General features: G+C 41.0%; 1 protein-coding gene across 1 annotated transcript; it reads left to right on the forward strand.

The window, feature by feature from the left end:
* Positions 1–12758: 12758 nt before the first annotated feature.
* On the forward strand, positions 12759–21809 carry LOC310945408 (HSF-like protein; the record flags this gene model as incomplete). Its single annotated transcript, XM_083911488.1, has 7 exons — positions 12759–12956; positions 14526–14636; positions 14793–14886; positions 19057–19226; positions 19788–19904; positions 21193–21270; positions 21363–21809. The coding sequence occupies 7 exons, from the start codon at positions 12759–12761 to the stop codon at positions 21807–21809; spliced, it is 1215 nt and encodes a 404-aa protein (XP_083767614.1).
* Positions 21810–22850: the final 1041 nt, after the last annotated feature.

Below are 22850 nucleotides of genomic sequence, written 5' to 3' on the forward strand. Positions count from 1 at the left end.
ATGTCTCACTAACTCAAATTAATCACGATTGGTCAGGCGGGTGTATGGGCAGGACATCGATACTGCCCGACCACCACTACTGCACAGACTGGTTGCAAAATTACAACATGGCAGCGCCCGTAACAGGATTTTTTGGCTTCACTTTTGTACAGTGGGAGAAAGTGGAGCCAAGTCGTCCATCTTTATATACGGCCTACGTATATAACCCATATAATTGTGACCAGGACGTGCAGGACTGCCTCTAAGGAGGAAGTCAGATGATAATGAGGGACATAAAGAGTCAGTTATGGCGGGGGTTAGGGTGGTGGATGGTTCAAATGAACACAGGACATCACGCAGGACACCACTGTTTGTGTTTGTGAAACCAAGTCATCCTAACCAAATCTTTTCCTAAATCTAACTTGGTAGTTTTGTTGCCTAAACAGGTTCTTCTCTTCACTGTAGGGGCATTTATGATAAGGCACAAAAATGATGCACAAAGTGTTGTATAAGGTTACACTGAATACAGAAAGCCCAACCAAATACAGAAGCATGCTGCAAACATGACAACATCAACTGTTGCCAGATGACACTTAAGAGTGATGCACATGCACAATTAAACTAGAGTTAGCATTTTGCTTATTATTATGCCATACACAAATGTGATTGTGAAACAGGCTGAAGTTTTGTTAGCTGACTTTAATGTTAATATTTACTTTAGTTAAGCAAGTTAAACTATGTACGCACTCATGTTGACAGAACTGGTTCCAACTGGTTTAAAAACAACAAACAGCTGAGAACTGTTTTCCTACTGTTTTTCATAATTCTCATAACAGTCTTTCTGTAAATTCCTTGTTGATTGTGTTGTTTCTGCTTCGCTGATCCTGTTCTTAACACAAATGTTTCTTGTTCTCAGGTAAAAGAGATCTAAGATTGCCTGATTAAACTAAAATAAAAGGCTGATACTATGCAGCCTTTTATATTACAGGCTGATTACAATTATAGACTCCGTATAAGATATTTTAATATTGTTGAGGATTAAAATACACAAAAATGCCCCAGGGCTTATTTCCATTGGGGTCCACTAACATCTGCAAAAATATCAGAATCCTGCTACACAATTTTAAAATAAACCAGTGTCTTAGCCCTGTGCATCACTTTTCAGTGTCCCCTGGAAACAGTTTTTGTTCTCATGCCTTGCAGTGTGTTTCTTTATTTGGTGTGTTTTCTGTTTCTACAGCATATTGCAAGTTTTTTTTCTAAAGGCTGCACATTTGTTGTCAAATTGGTGAAGATGTTTCTTGCAGTGTGTTGAGCTATCGGCCCCCATAATATAGGACTTATTAAAATAGTCAGCAACATGATCTGTATTCTAGAGTGTCAGGATAAATGAAAAATCACTTCACAGACTAAAAGTGTGTGAATAAAAACTTGAAGAATAGAAGACAAGTGAATGCCTAGTAAGGTTGGTCTGACTAAACTGTCTCACACAAATTGGAGGATTTTTTCCAATAAAAAGGCTATAGCAGGCTAATGTTATAATGAAAATCAGAAAGATGTCATTGGGCATAAAAATGTTTAATAGTTAGATTCTAAATGTTGCCCTTACCTTGAGTACAAGGTACTTTTGTCCCTGCCAGGATCCTGTAAGAACGATGACTCATCTCATCTCATTGGTCACGAGACAGGCTGTAGGTTTTGATCTGATTGTATATTTTACTGAACAGGACAGTACAACAAAACTACAACAGGGTAGGTGGATAGGTATATATACATATGAATATACATATAAACATTAAACTGTGCACAGAACACAAATAGAATACATTTCCTTTGTATTTCTATGCTATATTCAGACAGCCCATGACAAAAGTGTCCAAAGTTTGGAATGGAGTCATTCCATTTCTTTTTCTGTATGGGAAATTGTCTCATTATTAAAACCATCTGTAAAATATTTGTTCATTTTATGTCAATTTTCCTGTAGACGTCTTCCTCCTCATATAATATCCACTGTCTACAATGTGTTTTTCCTTAAATACTATTCACATAAATCACAATTCAATATCCAGCCTAAACCTCTTCAATCCACCTTTTACTGGGTATCTGGGTACATCAATGCCCTTTTTTGGTAAGAGGAAATGAGGCGGAGTCAAAGTCTGACAAGATGGCGACTCCCAGTACGATTAGATCAAGTTGAGAGAACGGACCTGAAGTAGAGGCTACGTCCATTTTTTATACAGTCAGTGGATGAAACATGACATCATCCATAGCAACAGGGTCAACCCTGTCCTTTCTCTTAGCCTTACACTTCTACCAGTTCCTTAGTCAAAGTTGGTCTCAGCAGCTTTGTGAAGAGGTTTGACGAGAACTCTCTTACGGTGAAACTCCACTGGCTGCATAAGCAGTGCAACACAGCTCTTTTGGGATGCCCGCAGCACAGCACGCCCATTATGTCCAATTGAAGTAGCTAGATGGGCCACGGAGGCAGCACGCACCTGCACAGGCCCACACAGCTCTAGTTTTACTCATTTATTTTCTCCCTCAGCGTGCAGCTAAAATCTGTACAATCCAACCATGCAGAACCAACTGAATTAAAACTCAACAGGAACTTTAAGAGCTATTTCGGAGTCGGTGAGATCAAATGTGAAGTGAATATGGCCCCAGATGACCATGTGTTTGAAAGGGGGTTGTTTGTGGTGATCAACCCATTCACATTCAACAGAGACAGACAATGTGAGCTTGTGTAGAGGTCTTATGGGTGTATTTTAAACCCAGCCCGTAGGAGACCTATCAGAACCTGAGGTGCAGAAATTAATGAAAACAAAAAGAGCAATTTGTTCTGAAAGGGACCTGAGGACAGTCAGAGCCAATCCACATAGATGTGAAGCTGCTGCTGCCAGCTTTGGTGTTCTCTCTTACGGTACATATTACTTTAATACCAAAAGCATGCACTCAAAGTCAAATGTTTAACCAAATGGACCTTGATAAGGCAGCTGCCTAAACCAACAGCAACATCAAAGTCCTCAGAGGATACCATGAGGACACGTCCCAGAAAGACCTGTTCCTATCAGCTGCCCAGTTGTGCTTTGGAGCCCTTCCAGTGTTGTTGGTTTGTTGACATTGTGTGCTTACAACGAAAAAATAAACCTGGGTTTCCTGCTTAAATGAACATTTCAGAAATCAGAACGAATGAATGTGGTGTGAATGGTTAGATTAGATTAGATGGTCCACTGCCATCAGTGTGAATGTCAGTGTGAATGTGACAGATAGTGTGAAAGCGCCTTGAGTAGTCAGAAGACTAGAAAGGCGCAATAGAAGTAAGTAAGTAAATAAGTCCATTTAGTATATACCAAAATTTGCCAAACCCTGGCTTATATATTATACTATACAAGAGCTGGTTTGTCAACATCCGACACATATTAAGCAGGCAGTCTGCATAGATGGGTACCTCCTGCTTCAACTGTGCACAATTGCGTTATATATATATATATATGTTTATGTATATATATATAAATATATATAAATATATATAAATATATATTTATATATATATACATAAATATATATATATATATGTTTATGTATATATATATATATAAATATATATATATAAATATATATATATATATATAAATATATAAATATATATATATATGTTTATGTATATATATATGTATATATATATATATATATATATGTTTATGTATATATATATAAATATATATAAATATATATATATATATATATGTTTATATATATATATATATATATATATATATATATATGTTTATGTATATATATATGTATATATATATATATATATATGTTTATGTATATATATATAAATATATATATATATATATATATATATATATATATATATGCACACAGTTACTCTGTAAATTGTACTGAGTGCTGTCTGAGATTATTCTGAGCAGAAAGACACTATGCGCTTGGATTGGTACCCGCCAGTACTGGCCGGTACAGCGTACCGCTAAAAGATTTGTAAGGGGTACGACGTACCGGAAAGAAAAATATAATGTCTCTGAAAAAAAAACTTGCAGCATGACAACACACCTGCTAACTTCAAATTACCAGAAGCAACACGTTTTCCACAATATACATTAAATATCAATCGCTCTGAACTGCCTCTGAATTGTGGCTGAACCTTCAGTGCAGCGTTTCACTCGTCAGACAAGGAGCAAGATAAAGCACGTATGGTTTGACCATCCTGCGCCAACATGCTGGTTTCCAAAGGGTTTTAGTAAACAGATGTTTGTTGCAATGTCTGAGTGTTTCACAATAGCAGTGTGATAAAAAGTACTAGAGTGATAAGAAGTCCTGGTGAATGCTAAATAAGTAGACTATAATAAAAAATGAAGTGTATTTTATGGTGTGCGCGCGCCAGGCATGTCGTTAGATCTGTGCATTCGGGGCTGTAGCTGACTTGATAACTTCAGAATCAAACTTAAAGCAGACTGACTTGATAACTTCAGAATCAAACTTAAAGCAGACTGACTTGATAACTTCAGAATCAAACAAAACTATAAAGACTGATCAGGAAGGTGATGTAATCTTTAACATTGCATTTGCATTCACGAGGACCGCTACCATTCTATTCCAGTTTAAAACCTCTGCAGTCACTATGGCAACCGCGGACGCTTTCTGCTGAAAGTGTCAGTTAATGGGTCTGGTAACTGGTTAAACCCAAACACTGGTCAGGAGAGAAAACGTCCGTTGGAGCAGTGATGTCTTCTAGTTTGCACAGTTTCAGGAGTCCTGCAGTTGATTCAACCCGGTCCACTTGACATCAGGTCGACGCATGACAGTGTTTCTGAGGCTGTAGGCTGTTCTCATGTCTCGTTCTGCTGCGGTCTGTGCTGACCTTTCTTAACAGAAACATTAAGCTACTCAGTAGACCTGCCCCGACAGGAGTCACAAATGACCATTGGTCTTCCTTTCTCAAACTACGTCACAATTGCATGTTCATCTGGGCAATTTCAAAAATATCTCGGGGGAGAAACCCCTGAACCCCTGTCTGAAAAGGACTCTAACTTCTGGGCTACAGCCCCGGATGTCAGCCTAGCACGCGCTATGCACTATGGGTCAATATGATAGTACCAGCAACAAATAAAACTACATTCACCCCTGTCTAAGAGTGCAAGGGAAGCTCGGCTTCCCCTAAAATATCACCAAAAAAAAAAGTGGTGAAATGTGTACTGCTGTGTGTACATTTCATTGACTAAATACGCGCTAGAAAGCCTTCATCTTTAGTTCAGAATCAGCTCCTTATCACAGGTAACCGGAGCAACTCCCTGCTCATTCATCCCCACAGCTCCACAGCACTTTACACAGTCGGACGCTCAGCTTCTACTGACTTCAATGGGGAAGCGTAGAGCGGGTTGTTCCACTGCAGCCAAACTAGACGCTCATTGGATAAATGCTGGGCTTTGTCCCGCCCATCGGGCGCTCAGCGTCTCTGGGGGTCTATGGGACAGTGGGCTGGCCCGGACACTCGGCTTCTGCATGATGATCGGATGAGCTGTCTGAGGTAGAATCGTTTTTTGATTGACAGCTATGTGAGCGAATCAGCGATCTTGAAGAATAAACATCCAGCGGAGCATTTTCCAAGTTTTTCATTCCGTTGTTCTGAACTGATCTGGAGACTTTTCCAATCCCCAGAGACTTTGTCTTTGTTAAAACGACTAGCATTGTGTTTAGAGACTCTGTTCTGTCATTCTGCTATTTCTTTTCCCCAACGAGCAGCAGCAGCCTCGTCCCTCACCCTCACACTCACAGGCGGTCACACTTCAGAGTAGCGTGGCGCAGCAGCTCCAGCTGGGCCAAGGCCGTTTAAGCAAACACATTTATGATGTAGGCCGGAAAAATGAGCTTTCCCTCCTTGAAAGACCAGCAGCCACCACTGGATTGTAGGGTCAGACAGCCAGGCCTAACGATACCACTGATCTGCTTGAAGGACCTATCTTTTTAGGTCTGCAATTTCTCTGTAACTCCCTTTCGTTTTATCTTGTGATTGGCAAATGGGGCTCCATTAAGCTATATGAAGCATTTTCTTTATTTCCTGACTGGATGGTGCTCTGTTTGAGCCTGTTTCCTTAAACCAAGAGACTATCTAGTGGAATCAACAAATCCAACTAATGCTTCATGAAAATTCAAGGAGAATCCCTTGCCAATCAGTTATTTTTTATCCTATCCACTTTGGTACTTTTTTTTGCAGATGAGCTGTTTAATGAAGCTACTGAGCCCAAAGGTGGAGGGGTATAACACGTGACCGGGCCAGCACAGTGTCAAGTAAGAAAAAACACAGTGGGTCAAACTGTTTTAGTAACCTGACTCCACCAAATGGATTGATCCGCATAAGTTGTATTTGCTCAGCATATCCATCTGGGAACTCTCGTTTGGAGATCTTTTGGGAAAGGCAGAAATACTGGTTGCTGATTGGATAAACCAAAAACAACCTATAGACAGGCCAAATCAACCAATCAATGAAGAGAAGGATGTACTAACAGAGCGTCGAGAAAAAATTAAAAAAGTAAACAACATGTGGGTAAAGGATATTTTCCGTTTGTGTAACATGAATTTACGGATCAAAGGCCCAATTTCAGGGGCCCGGTCCTGGATCCAGAGAAAAAAGAGTCAGTGCGCAGTTTGCTCCATAGCTGCACTCATCTCATCCGCGAAAGCCTCCATGTTGTTTACACCGAACAGACTCTTCTCATTTCATCACTTAAATCCACCTCAAAACCAACGCTGATTGGTTCAAACGCTTGGGCAACCTTCTCTAAATTTTCTCTGCCACAAGTTACCAGACTGATCTGAGAGTAAAGTGCAATGGAGCTTAATGGAGATCAGGACGGTCTCACGAGGCTACTGTTTTAGGGGGATTTTTGAAAGCGTGTGTTTCTCTGCACGGTTCGTCCTTTCATCCACACGTAACCACAGTTGTTGCTCTTGAAACCGGAGTTTTTTGTAACCGGACTGCAGGGTGAACTTTTTGGAAAGGTTTTCAGCAGTCATGTGTGGACAGGAAAACTAAACTTTCTATTCGACATTGTTTGACATCACACTGTGCAGTGGTAAGTCGTATCCACGCAGACTTGTAGAGCACTCTAGACGTGATCAGCTGACGGAGTTGCTGTTACGGAGGACCTAGCCAAAATACTGCTGCTATTTAGCAACTTCTCAGCAATTTGTGTGTGTTTCATACAACAACACAACTCCCAATCCACATTTTCCTGAATTTTGCTGATTTTAAATTTATGAGTGACAGTGAGATGTAATTCAACTTCTCTGTCAGTACACACGAAGGAATCTGCCCAGCCTCAGTTCGCCATTGTTGTTTTCCGGTATGATTTTTTTCCAGCCTTGTTATTGGCTAAAAGGGCCTTCCTGTGAGGAGTGCTATCACCACCTACTGCTTTGGAATGTGCATGACACTGTTTGAGGTGGACTTTATGGTTTCATGTGGACAGAGATATTTTAATCACACCGGTGGTGTGGATGGGATTTTTTTTTAACTGGGGGCCATACAAATTTGGTTTCAAAAATACCTGTGTTCGTGTGGACTAGGCCTTAAATCCAAAGTTTTGTCAGCCCAATAGGCCCACTGCCAGCATGCTGGCCTCATGGTCAGATTGGACTATGAGAGTAAAAATGTCTTAAAAGCACTGCATCAGTGGTTGGGGTAAGTGGTTATGTTGTGTTCACATTTTACATTTCCCCTAGGGGATTAGTAAAGTATTTGGCTCAGTTAGAAAGGCTGGAGTATGCTTCTCCAGGCTTCATGTAGGCAGTGTTTCAGAGAGGTTTTGCGGCTGTTTGTTTAAGTATTTGCATGTAAAACTTAAAATGCTTATGTTTTCCTGCTCTGTTTCTCCTGACAGGAGTTGCTTGGCGCTAGTTCTGGCATTGCATGACTCACAGGTGGGTCGAGGATCAGAGGTTCGAAGACAAGCAAGCAGTCAGAACAGGCAAACAAGACCAAAGGGGCAAAGGCAGGCCAGCAAACCTCAGAGTCAACACCAGTGAGGAGAAACTAAAGGGCAGGTACAAGTGAGGGAAATGCAGTTACCAACTGTGAGTGCTGTAGCCATTAAAAAGATATATTATTATCATTATTGCTCTGTTTATGTGCTTGTCACTTTTCATTTGATCATTTTATTTTCAAATAAAAAGTGCTGTACTGCTTAGGGATAATTGTGGATATTGTTAATGATCATTTTATTAGCTGCAGAGCTTCACTGTGAATTATGCACAAGCTAGACCATCTCACTAGCTTTTGAATGACTAACAGTCTGATGTCCACACTGGTAATGCATAAAGATTATGTAAATATATATTTATTTTATTCACTATTAATGTGTTGATGTGTTTTTGCCATTCTGCTAATCAGCCTGTGTATGACCAAAGATCAAAATCCTATCTTTCCAGTCTTGATGTGTGGCCCACTCTTGGTTAATAATTAAATCTGGCAACCTGATTCTCGCCATCATATAACTGAGTCATTGTTCATATTTATCTATCTTACTCCGGGATTTTAAGGTGTAGGAATTTTACATACAATACTTTAGTCAAATCAGAAGGACCTCACAGAGTATATATTGCGTAATTCAAATTCTACAGGAGGCTTCCTGGAGTCAGCAGAGTTGTTGGCAGTTTAGTGCGCCAGCAGCCATTTATTAGCAAATGGACATCGGATGATACAGACGTCTGGAGAAATGTTCTATTCTCTATCTAGAGTAACTGTGTGCAACACAGTACCCGTGATCAGAGGCAAGACGTTCTGATACCTATTCTAACTACTCCAGCATTTATGCTTGTTACAAAGGCGTGGTTATGTGTTTGCTTGTGCGTGCATATGTGTATTTCAAAAGTAGCCATTCTGATTCCTCCATCTTCCACCCCCGCGCGTCGGTGTATCATCTGTTCCACATGACTCTTCTTCTTTATCTGTGAAAAAAGCACATACTCTCATCCTCCCTGCCCCCTTCCTCCTTATATGGTTGTTCCTGCCTCCTTATATGGTTGTTCCTGCCTCCTTATATGGTTGTTATTTGCGAACGGCAATATCTCAACTAGTTGCTAGGTGAGTTTGTGCAAGCTGGCTATTTCATTGTCTTTGTGACCTTAACTGACTGCCTGGTTCGTGTGCTTGTGTTTTGCAGAAAGTTTGAGCCTGGCAGAGGCACATACTATCACACTCTTAAATGATTATACTTATTGCGTCTTATTATCACACTCTCATTAATCATTACTAATACACACGCTAACACATGATTATGATACTTCACTCATTGATTATTAATTCTTCAAAGGTCACCAGAAGCCTGATCCTCCTAATATTTGTTTCTGTATGTCAACACAACCAAGAGCACGCGGTGTGTTCTGTATACATGGAGTTCACTTGATTAAAGTTATCTCAGGACACTTCTCATATAGAGCAAATCTCGTCACCCATCATTTACAGAGACCCAACAACCCCCCATGAGCAACAAAGAAAAAACTCCCTTTGTTAACATAGTTACAAAGGGCTTTACTTAATAAAAAAGAACACATTTAAAACACAAAGACAGTGAAATTAAATAATGGGCAGAAACTGATCACATAATAAAACATAGCATAAAACAAGCTTAAAGCTTAGGTTGGTAACTTTCTGTAAAATGTTTCCCCCTTATTTGCTGAAACACTCACTATATCCTGACAGCACAATGAGACAGCCAATCTGAGAAATAATGATGCATCTTTACCTGTGTGCTCCTAATGTCATCTACTAGATTCACTGCACCTGACCAACAACCAATCAGAGCTGAGGAGTCTCTGATGCAGTCATTACTGCTCTGAACTCCGATCAAACTCTCTCAAACTAGGCAGCGCTGATATGACTCGATACTCTGTTACTTTATTGCTTATTTTTCGCATACACGTTTTTCAAATCATATTTGAGATTAGAAAGTTGGTGGGCGGGGCTTTGTTTTGTGTTGGTCTCAAATGTTCTCACTCTTTTGGTACAGAGAAACGGTCTAATCCTTGAAATGTTTCTGAGACGATGAAAGCCGACTTGAAATTTATCATGTTTGTCTAAACTGAGACTTCAATCAAAAAATTAAACCAATATTTCTGCAGTGTTGTGAATGTTGAGTTACTGAATGGGAAAATGGACCAAGACTGTTTGATAAATGGGTGGTTGTACTATCCTGAGCTATAATTAATGAATAGACAGGATGGACTTTTGGCCAGCACTGGCTGACAGCAATACATCATTATGGTGTGATGAGGGTGCAGCTGTGTGGAATCTTTAATCTTCTCTTCTGAGACAATTACTGTTACTGTTATCTAATTTTGCAAGGTTTTTGTTGAAGTGCCTTGGTTATTTCAAAAAACCTGCTAGAACAGCAGTTGTAAAGACACAGCTGATGGTTCCTTAAAAATAACAGTGTTTCAGAATAAATCAAGTATTTATTAGTTGTTCTCTGATTTTGATCTCCATTGTGTGTGTGCGTGTATTCGTGTGTGTGTGTTCCTCAGCAGGGACGTTGCTCAACAATCACTACCTGGCACACCTGACACTAATAATCATTCAGCTCAGTATAAGAACCCCGGCTCTGCACTCGCTCTTCACCAGATTGTTCTGTGTAACTGCTAGAACTGGAGCTGAGTCTGCCTCTGTGCTGGGCCTCTCATTGTCCTTGCCTGCAACCATACTCCCCAGCTCCCCACCACACCACTAGATGCCATCACCTTCCACTTGGATAACCATTGCACCTGTTCATCATTTAAAACACTTTGTTCCGTCACAAGGCACTAAGGCTCCGTTCACACTGCAGGTCTTGATGCACAATTCCCATTTATTGCTCAAATCTGATATTTTTGTTTGGCTGTTCACATTAAGTCTTTAAATGTGGCCTGTCTATGGATTGCTGTGTGAACAGCTCACGCTCCTGAAGTGACCCACATGTGCAGTTGATCATTGATGACATCACGCCACAACGGTGTTTATGGAAGCAAACACGAGCGAACATGGCAACAGCAACCGGTACTGTAGGACTTTATGGATAAATGCTGAACTGACAAAACAGTCCGTCTGCTTCACTGTGTTGAAGGATATACGTATATATGCTGATTGTTGTAATGGTTAAAAGTATCACATTAGGTGTTATACATTTATACTCTGTGTTCATTGTAATTTTCATATATTATGCAGGCAGTAGGTTCTTGTTTCTCAGCCTTGAAACCACTGTGAGAGTGTGTGCAGAGGAGGGATTAAAATGAGTTTGTGTAGTGTCAGTAGATAGGGCAACTACAAGCGAAAGAGCACTGAGGCCTTCAAGGACACGGCCTGTGGGTGTGTGATATTTGCTTATACCTATAAAGGAGAAGTGTACTCTGTCAGCAGATCTCACCGGGCTTGCAGCCTGAACAGATATGACTTTCTGTGGTGACATCTCCAAAGATCTTTTCATTAATAAATATCAGTGCAAAGTCATATTAAATGAGACCTGGCTGTTCAGATTGCGGTCGCATTAATCTGATACGTATTCAGTAACACATTTTATAGTGGCCTGATTCTGATTGGAAAATGTCCGATTCAATGGGACTTGGGCGGTTCACACTGTCAAAAGCAAATCAGATATGGGTCAGATATGAGAGGAAAATCAGATTCAGGTCACTTAGAACTGCAGTGGGAACGGAGTCTTTCTCTCACGTCTTTTCAGACTACTCTTGCTCCCATTCAAGATGATTCCATTCACCTGGCCTGCCCCAACCCCATACTCACCTGCTTGTCAACTAATCAGTCTCACCTGCTCCTCATCAACTTATCAACCCATCTGTCTGCAGATATGCCAATCCACTGTTCAGTTGCCAGATTGTTTACTGTCCTAACCCAGTGCTCTGTATTCCTCTTTATTTTCCTGCCACTTTTGGTTTTTGACCTGTGCTTTGGATTTTTGGACTTTTGCTTTTATTGGACTTGATTGCCTCGCTGACTACTTACCTGGTTTGACCTCATACTTCTGTCGTAAAATTGGGTTCTCACCTGCAATTTCTGTGAAACCTGACAAGCGTCTTACATGTCTGGCACAAATCCAGAGTGAGCAAATTGGCATCATGGCCTCAGATTTGGAGATGCTGTCTCTCCATGAGAGTCACAAACGAAATTGGCCCCAGTTATCCCCCAAAGGGCACAGTCATAAGCCATCTTCAGGTCCAAAAAACACATGTACACTTGATTGGCAGAGTTCTGTGAACTCTCATTGTTCCCCATTCAGGATGGAATCTCCATCTCTCCTCTTGGATCTGAAGAGTCTCTTTCCAGCATGAGAACTTGGCATATTACAAATATGATTACAAATGCAACAGTTGAGAAAATGTTAGTTTCGTCGTGTTCTTGAAAAAATGACTCTCCTGCATTGTAGTGGTGCTCTCATGTAGAGTATGATGAATGTGAAGCAGCTGACAATTCCTTCAATTAAACTTGCTTCCGTAGAAATGTTTGTATAGTGCAGGGACTTGGGTTGGCAGTGTAAAAACTGTGTTTCAGTTGATATTGCAAATAAGATACTGCTCTGGTTAAAGTCTCTGTTTGTTCTTTGACTTTGGCAGCTCTGTGGTTCTGTTTCTGTCTCTCATCACATTTATCCTTTATTCCTCCCCCACCTACTGTCTGGCAATTTCTCTCCCTCCCTACTCTGTTTACCAGTGTCCAAGTCTATATAACGTCCCTGGCAACAGCAGTCTGCATTCTCTCTCTCCTCTGCACCATGAAGGGGTTATCCATCCTGGTACTGCTGTCCTCAGGGGTGCTGCTTTGCAGCGCGGGTCCAGCTTTGGAGATGGTAACATGCAGCGAGAATGGTGGTTCTGCAGCAGCAACACTGGCAATGTATCACATCAACGAGCACCATGACCACGGCTACAAGTTCAGACTGAATGAGACCACAGGCTACAAAATGGCTAAGGTACGGGGACCAGAAATGAGCACATTAGCTCTAGTGATTAGCGCAATGTCATAAGTATTTCCATTTGGGAGGAGTTTATACTGTACATCCTTAAACTTCAGCTCAGAGGCAAATATTTGTGTAAATGTAAATATAATAAAGGAAATATGTCAAAGGAAATCGTTTTATGGCAGATTTGAAATTGGGAATTAAGGCACATTTTAAGGAATTTGAGCAAAAACGTAGGAAAAGTACTGTTAATAACCTTCACCTCACGATCTTTCTTTCTTCCTCTTATGTAAAAAAAAATAATAATAAAACAGAAAAATAACAATAAAATTAGATGACCCATACACCTATATACTAACTAAATGAAAACATTTCTCATAAAATTAAATCTTAGGAAGTATCAACTTATTAAATCCTACCCCTTCATCAGTGATTACATGCAAATAGGAATTTGCAAGAATCTCACCTGAATCTCGCATTTAAAAATGCAGATTTGCCCGATTTTTGGTTTGTGATAATGTAAGAATAGAGACTAATGCTCTTGTGTTCCTAGTTGACTCTTGATTTGACACAATTTTCATACAACGACATCTAGTGGCTATGTTGGTGAGAGCAGCTTCATTAGAAATCAATAACTGTAAAGTCAGAGATACAGGCGTGAACAACCTTGGAGGTCTTTCCAACGCAGTCTATAAACTTTGGAAGAGTCTTTTGTATTTGTAACACCAGCGTAATGATGAGAAAATAAATGTTTCTAAATGACCTCATATCTTTGACATTTTCTCTTATTGTAACTTTTTATTTTTCTGTTGCTATAATAAATGTGGGGCAGCAGTAGTTCTGTTGGGTCCCTGTGTGGACGGGTAACTGGAGAGGTGGCAGTTCACATGCTGGGCACTGCTGAGAAGCCCTTTAGCAAGGCACTGAACCCACAACTGCTCTGGACGCTTTTCCATGGGACAAGCCCCCTTGCTCTGACATTTCCCCATTGAATGCATGTATATAGGCCCTGTTGGTGTGTATGTGTATTTTGGGCCTGATAACAGAGTTTAAAAAATGTATTTTCCCCTGGCAGGACTAACAAATGTTTTTTCTTTGATAAGCTAATATCTGTCTGATACTATCCGACAGATATTAGCTTATCATAGCAATACCGTACATTAGCTTAAGATTAAAGCATGTTCTTTTGTAAAAACAATTGCAAGAATTTAAATGTAAAGAAGTCATTTTTGATGTGGTACAGCTAAGTAAGAGTACCAGGGTCTGCTCACACATACAAGTACTGTGCCCAGGCACGTGTCATGGCTAAATTCTAGTTCGTTTGGCCAGTATGAGTGCAACTGTACTGTGCTAAGGCCTCTCTTAGGCGAAGAGTGCCTTGCTTAGGCACATTTGCACGGTACAGTTGCACTCACACTGGTAAAACGAACTAGACTTTAGCTATATATGTGTGTGCACATAAGGACTGGGAGCACCAGTCCAGAAAATGCCTGGAAAAACAAGAACTGTAGCGAACTTGAAAACATAATGTTAAATACCGCAGTTATTGTGATTTACGTTCTTACTCTCTGATGTTCCCAGGTTGACGATGGCTGTGACATCGAGGTGCAGTTGAACCTTCTGGAGACAGTGTGCCACTCTGTCAACCCCCAATTCTTTGAGTACTGTGAGATCCGTGGACTGAGGAACGAGGTAAGTGCCAAACAAACATTTGCTTAATCCAGTTCCTCTTTATCAGCCCTGTGTCACAATCCTCTACGGCCAGATGAACGTACTGATTTTGACATCATTTCTGGATATGAGAGGAATCTACACTAAAGTGTCATCTCTGTCTCTGTGTCTCTGTAGCTGGACAGGGGGGTGATAGCTAACTGCACCGTAATGATGACTTTAAGAAATCATGTTCCCAAAGTCACCAAGTATGAATGTGGCACGCGACTAGGTAGGCTTCTATTTCTTGTATCCTTTTTGCCAAACATAACATTGATAATGGACATTTTTGCAGAAACCCTGGACAGAGATGGGATTTGTATTTTGAAATGGTATTGTTTATGGAAAATAAACTATGGTTAAGGTAGGGCCTTAGTGATGAAAACAGTCAGCTCTGAAGAATATTGTAGCAAACAGAAAGTGTATATGGGGTCATATAAAGGCGCACCCAATCAGATCCACAATACAAAATGTTTGTAATCCTAATACAGCAGTCTTTTTTCATGGCCTCATGCTTGAATATCTTGAAGTAGCGTAGAATCATGGAAGTTGTAGTCTTTATTGCCAATGCCGGATCTATCTGACATGACGAAAGCAGGAATAAATGTTCACAAATCAATTTATTATAGTTGCATTCATGTTCCACTTCTTTAATGTTTTACTTTGTCATTTCAGTCTAAACCAATAGCTGCAGTGTTTTCTCTTTATGGTGGTAACCTGTGTAGTGGCCTATAAGCATGGGCCAGTTAGCAAGCTAGCTAGTTGCATCAAAATGTAAAATTTAACAACTTTGCTTCATCCATACATTTTTGTCACAGTGTAGGAAAGCACAAATTGCACTGTTGACTGATTAGTGACACCAACTTTCTGTAACCAGTGTAGCATGGCAGGATGAGCAAGCTAACAAGCCAGCCATCCGTCTCTCGACATGCTGTCAACTCATTTTGGCAAAGTCTGAGCGCCATGGAGATGTGGAGGGTGTGCTTGCTAGCTAATTAGTAAACAACCTATGCAACCACTAGCTAACGTATGACTAATTCAGTTGTTGCCACTGTATATGTAGGCCTATTATAAGCTCAGCCACACCACCTCCATCACTAGCAGCAATGTAAACAATAAATCCTTAACTGTATCTTATAAAGATTGTTAAAAGAATATTAATCAGCACATATCCTGTAATCTATCTAATGTAACTGTACTGTACACTAGAGATCAAAATAAGATAGTTATTAATACAGATTTATTCTGAAATACTGTCGTTTTTTATTCATAATTTGATAGATTATCAGCTGTGACTATACCACTGCTGTACTAGCATGTTTTTTTTAAATAACCAAGTAACTTCAACAAAAACCTTTATTTTGTGAAAAAAAAGCAGTGATCAAAATCAGAACATTTTCAGATCCCTCCCAGTTATTGGTGTTAATCTGACACCTGGTGACAACTGACTTCATTGTTGGACACGCCCTATTTATCTGCAGCTCTCCTGGTTCCATTATAAGATGGTGAGCTGCTCTAAGGAGACTGAAACCTTGAGACAGCAGGTTGTCCAGATGAAGGCCAAAGGGATGACCCTCTCAGGGCGCACTCTCACTGTCCATCTGTACCGTGCCCCAGCAAGTTTCACGGCTAAAGTCTAGTTCGTTTGACCACAGTCCGTTTGGGAGAGGTGGGCTTTTGTAAAGCACGTTTTCACATGTACGAGCGTGCGCACCTGTACGAGCATGAGGCCTACGGCGGCTCTGACGTCATTTTATGTGCGCCTGTTGGGACATAGAAAAAAGGACGGACCATGCACAGACATTTAAAACAATGGCGGCGAAAGGTTCACGTTGGTGTGATGCAGAGGTGGAGTGTTTACTGCAGATTTGGTCGGATGGAAATATTCAAAAACAGTCGACAAGACGCACAAAAAATCTGAGGTCTATGGAAAGATTTATAGACAAAGCGACGCATCGCGATGACGTCATCAATGCGTGTGACGTGTTACTGCGTGATGACGTATAGACAGCAAGAAGCATTCGCTGAGGCCCAGGTAGTGTAAGTACAAACCGGCCTGGCCCGTGGGGGGAGTACCCTAAAGCACAGGGCACGGTACGGATGGACAGTGAGTGCACCCTCCACCCGCCATCAGAGAGAGGTTGGGCGTTCAGTCTGTGATTTCAAGAAGATTGAAACTTTACAAGGACACAGATTCATTTCCCTCAAAAAGGCCGGTCGTCCACGTAAAACAAGTGCACCAGAGGACAGGATTATGAGAAGACTCTCAATGGGGAATCAGTTCAACTCTGCAGCTGGAGTTGGTCTCCAGTTCAGTGGTGAACCAGACAAGGATCTGTCTCTGCACACAGTGGCCCTCATTTATCAATCTTGCGTGAAAACGGGCGCAGATCTGAGCGCAGAATTGGTCGTATGACAGGACCCACGTGTGATTTATGAAACATTCGTATCTGACCAATCTCAGCGTAAGAATGAGCGGGCCTTGATAAATATGGCGGCTGAATTCGATCGTCATTAACATGTTACGCCCTTAAATATTCCTGGTTCGGAGGCCTCGCCCACTGAGGACAAACATGGAGAGAAGAAACACCTAAGAAAATAAACTTTTCCGACACAGAGATCGGCATCCTGACATCCGAGATGGAGCAAAATAAAGATGTGCTTTTTGTCATTCTTAAGAGTGGAATAAAAGGGGCCCATAAAAACGCTGTATGGAAAAGAATAATGGAGGCAGTCAACCCGAAGCAGCGCTCCACTGTGACCTGTGTGTATGTGTGCGCACTGCTGAACCTGCGCTCCTGCTCTGTAGCGGGGTTTGCCAGCGGGGTTATTAGGTATCCTGTTAGAGGATAACGTTTGTCACCTAGAAGAACCATACCAAAATGTTAATCATCTGATACCTTGTTTGATTGAATGCAATTTATCGAGGGTAGCCACGAACCGAGGAGATGACTTTGGCTCTGCAGTCCGCTTTTCTGCAGCTGCGCGCCAACACATTCATTTATTCATTCATCTTCAACCGTTTGTCCCTGACGGGGTCGCGGGGGGCTGGAGCCGAGCTGTTTTGAAATATAAAAGAATCGTGTGTGTCCCCCTGGTCACCTGGCCACCACGTTTAAAAGCGACAGCTTGGCGTCACAAATCACCTGTACATTTATCGAGTGGTAGTTTTTGCGATTGATGAATGCGTAATCATTCATGGATGGTGCCTTCAGACGCACATGAGTACAATCAATTGCTCCAACTACAATTTTTTTATTTTTTTTATTTGTATTAATCCTTTTTTGATCTGTTCTTAATATGTGACTGCTTATGCCTAATGACAGCTGAGGTTTGTTCATTATTTTCAGACAGATTTTGCTGTGCTGCACCGCAAATACACAGGCTCAAATGTGCGTACACAATCTCAGACCTGACGTGAGATTTGATCGTAGCTCCCGCTCACGTCCAAATTGATAAATGCAGACGTTTGTGTGGAAATGGTCGTACGCACGTTTTTCTGCCGTACTTTCGTTTGATAAATGAGGGCCACTGTCTCATCATTTAAGACAATTTGGAGTGAAAGCCCACTCTGCAGTGACCAAACCTCTCATCAGCAGAAAGAATAAAAAGGCTAGACATGCCTTTGCTGAGGAGCATGTTGTGTGGACAGAGGAGAACTGGTCCAGAGTGACTTCAGTGATGAGAGGACGTTCAGTTTATTTGGGTCTGATTGGAAACATTATGTTGGGCGTAGGACTGGGTAAAGACTGAATCCAAAGTGTGTAAAGAAGTCAGTTAACTCTGGAGGAGGAAGTATCATGGTTTGGGGGATGTTTTCTGCAGCAGGAGTTGGGCCTCTTGTACAGCTACTTGGCAGGGTGAATGCAAATGTTCATTTGAACCTCCGTCAGCAACATGCAACACCTTCACTCCAACTGTTTTCAATCAGCTGCATCATCAGTCATTAAAAGCTGTGGTCTCTACACTTCCTGTTCATTTTTGAATCCTAGAGAAGAAAACATTGTTGAAATCTTCTCTTCTGACACAATGAACACTGTTCTCTCATTTTGATCACTGTTTTTTCACAAAATAAAGGTTTTTGTTGAAATGCCTTGGTTATTCATAAAAACATACTTCTACAGCGGAGGTATAGACACAGCGGATATTTTATCAAATCATGAACAATAAAAAAAACTAGTTAAAACAATTAATACTTTGTCTAATTTTGATCTCCACTCTAAAGCTAGCCATCGAGCTCAACATACTTTCTGAGAGAGGTGCAGTATTGTATGTAACTAGTTTTAGTAATAAAATGACGAATGGTTCTGAGTTTATAAAAAAACAGCTCCACTGTCATGATTTGAATAATTATTGACTTCATAATGAAGGCTCTCCAATAACAAGAACTTTCTGTGTGTAGTGAAAACTGACGAAGAGGCGCTGAGTAGGTGCGGGGACTGTCCCAACCTGATGGCTCTTGACAGCACTTCTGGTCTCAAGTCTGTTTACGAGGCTGTAAAAAACTTCAACACAAACGAAACCAACCAGCACTACTACATCCTGCAGGAAGTGGGACGGATGATGGCTGGGGTAGAGAACACACACTCACGCACGCACGATTCAAGCCTTACAGTTTCTTTGTTTTTTTTTCATTCAAGGTTAACTCATATCAATGATTTGAGAGATGTGTTAAATCCTATTGCATGTATATAGACGTATATAATTAATTGAACAAAATGATTGATAAAAAACAAGGGGTCAGTCCTGAGTTGATTCTTCTGTGTAATCAACAGGATCTATTCTAAGCTGATTGTACCATGAGAAAATCAGTCAGAAGCATTTTAAACAGTATTTTCCTTCTGGTGCAGTTCAGATCCTCCAACCCTTCCAATGGAAGGATGTTTTTAAAAAAATCCTGCTTAAAGCAATAAGCTTTCATGTTTAAGTAATCTAACATTGTTTACTTCAGTTCAGCCACAAATGATGTACTTTAACAACATGACTAATGGAGGAAAATGAGCCGTATGCTTCCCCTTGCCTCACGGTTCAGCTGTGCTTGATGAAAAAGATGAACAAAATACCATTATGCAGGAGCACGTGTGTATGCCATCGCTTTAAACCCTGCACCTGTTTTCTCTCCTCCTCTCTCAGTGGGCGGGGGCAGGAGGGATGGCAATCACTGCGGAGTTTGTCCTTGTGGAGACTCATTGCCCGAAGGCATCCAAAATAGTTCCTGAGGCATGCAAACCCCTCTGCCCCGACAGAGCTGTAAGTACACCTCACACACACAGAAGATTTGGAAAAATTCAGAGCCACACTTTGACATTGAATACTGGATATGAAAGAGTTGTTTAATTTCAAACGGAAGACATGGGGGATCTAAAAAGGTGGATAAGTGAGCTCTGGTTACCTGTCTTGACTTCTTAACTTGTCTCCCTACCATCTCCTGAGTGAGCTGCTTAAACCATACAGACGTGTGAACCAAAAAAATAAGGTGTTATACTAACTAATCCAAACAGTCCAAAACCAAGTATCAGGTCTGTGCAGTGAGTCCATAGTTTTTGTCTGAAATTTGTGCACATTTACAATTTAAATATGACATGCAAAAATGTGCGTGTATATGTCACAAACATGTTTTTTTTCAGCAAAAAAAATTTAAATCCTGAAAAAAGGCATCAACCCCTTCTGCTCATTAAATATTCCAAAATATATGAATATGTTTGTGCTTGTCAAAATGTTCCTGCTGAACATAAGATGTTTCCTACTTCACTTCAAGTTCCTACATCACACTTTTAGAAGTTGAATATTCGACCAGGATTGACTTCCAAAGTAGTTGTGCCAGGTGTCAGTGAATGGTGATTCAGTGAGTTTCCAACCCTGTGTTGAACAAAGAGCTCCATCTAGTGGACTCAGAAATAAAGGAAATGCTTCATCAAGCTTCATTTGGACATCACTTAAGTTACAAAGGAAGTGTTTGCGTGTTTTCACACTTGGTCCCTTTGGGCCCTCCAAACGAACTCAGATCGATTAGTCACTTGTGTATACATTATGTGACCAGTCATTAAATGTTTCTAAAATGTGGACACCATTATGAGGCAGATTGCCGACAGCAGACATTTGAGCATTGTTTGTGATTTGCTCTCTGTGACTCAGGAGTCCAATGGGCTCACAGATTTAGGAGCTGCTTGTGAGCTAAAACACCTTGACAAACTCTTAGACCAAAAAGTCCTTAAATGAGAAGGGACTATTTCCTTTTGAAGAGTCATCCCTGTTTCATGACTGGAGAATGATCTGAGAGCCACACACAGCCAATCCCAACCATTGAATATAACTTTTTTTTTAAAAACCAAAAAGAAATTGTATTTTTTCTTAGTATTCCTATAACAAACTTCATGAATGCCAGAGCTACTAAAATGTCTGTTTCCATTAAATACTGTAGCTTAGTATCCAGGACTGTGATCTGTGCAGTGGTACAGGTCCTGGATCAGAGGGAACTCCATTGTGTTCATGGATGTTCACATACAGCTGGCTCACTGTCTCTCTCTTCTCTTTCTAGCATCATGTTTTCTGCATTTCACATTACACCACTGTATACGGACTCAGCTCTGTTAACTGTGAATTCTATGCCCCGATGGTGAGTTCAAACATTAACCTAAAGTACTGCATGCGGAAAATCCTATCAGTCTTGTGAAATGTCTTGTGTACCCATACTTTGAAAATGTGCAGTCATATACAGATGTGCTCTGCTCAAATACACTTCAACTCTTTGTTGGCTCTTTTCTCAACAGAACACTACTGCCCTTCTCCCTGATGAGCAGGAGCCCGTATGTATGCCCCGTCATCCTGCAGGGCCTCAGGGTCCTCCTGTTCCTCCTGGTCCCCTTCCGGGAAATGGTCTTCTGCCTCCTGGTCCTCCTGGTACCCGTCCTGATCGTCCTGGTCCTCCTGGTGACCGTCCTGGATCTGATGGTCAAGGGCTGCCTCCTCCTCCTCCTCCCCCCCCCGGTACCGACCAAGAAGTGCAGCCTTTGCCTCCATTTGATTCCTACCACCCCCTCCACCCCTGCCATGGAATTAACCCAAGAATCCACCCCATTTGCCCTTGGCCTCGTCCTGACCAGCCCAGCCCAAGAGACCAGGCCTGAGATACACTCAACAGTAAAGGAACCATGACTTTCCAGTCCTTACAGCACATTACAGAACCTGTCAAATAAACCACCCTGGTGTCAATCTTTGTGATGAAACGTCATCTTTCCTAACTCTTTTTCAGGTTCACACTTAAATCTTGGGTTTCTACCAAAACATATTTACATGCTTCAATGTTCAAAAAACCACTTATTTGTCTAACACTCATAGGCTGCTGCACCAGTATTCACCCTCTGAGACACTCTGTGGTAGCACCTGTCTCTTTAAGCACCAACGTCTGTTGCAGCCGGGGGCTGACTGTAATGGAAGTAGCTCAGCAGTGACCGCGCACTTTTGAAATGGCTGGGTCAAGACCCAATTCAATTTAATTTACAGTGCCAAATCATAACAAATGTTATCTCAGGTTACTTTACAGAGTAGGTAAAGACCACACTCTATGACTTATTTATGATTTACATAGACCCAACAATTCCCTCGTAGAGTACGGTGGCGTTGAAAACCTTCCCTATAACAGGCAGGAACATGAGACAGACCCAGCTCTGTGGAGGACGCACATCTCTCTGCACCGGTTGGGGAGGAAGAAAAGGAGAGAGAAAGAGAAAAAAGACAGACACACTTCCAGTAACTATAATATCTATAGTAATGTGACTTATATGTTATGGCAGTTAATACAGTAGTATAATAGAAACAAGCACAGCTAAGGTGACCTGCAGACTAGGCCTACAGCAGCAGAATTAAGCAGAACAAAATCATTTAAAAAATAACATTGCTAAGAGATTAAGAGAAACCAGATACCTTAAAGGTTTTTGTTGAAGTGCCTTGGTTATTTAAAAAACATGCTAGCACAGCAGTGGTATATTCTATCAAATTATGAACAGTAAAAATATTTTCAGAATAAATCAAGAATTAATACTTTGTTCTCAAATATTGATCTCCACTGTACTACGTGTATTGATTTCAGGTTCCTGTTTGTAGCACATAATGTTGGTACGCCATGGCAGCAACAGATAGCCGACCACCAGTACTTTATTTCAACATGTTTTATTCTGTCAAAATAAGACGTGAACC

The sequence above is a fragment of the Echiichthys vipera genome, assembly GCF_963691815.1.
Source record: "Echiichthys vipera genome assembly, chromosome: 3".
Classification (NCBI taxonomy): Eukaryota; Metazoa; Chordata; class Actinopteri; order Perciformes; family Trachinidae; genus Echiichthys; species Echiichthys vipera.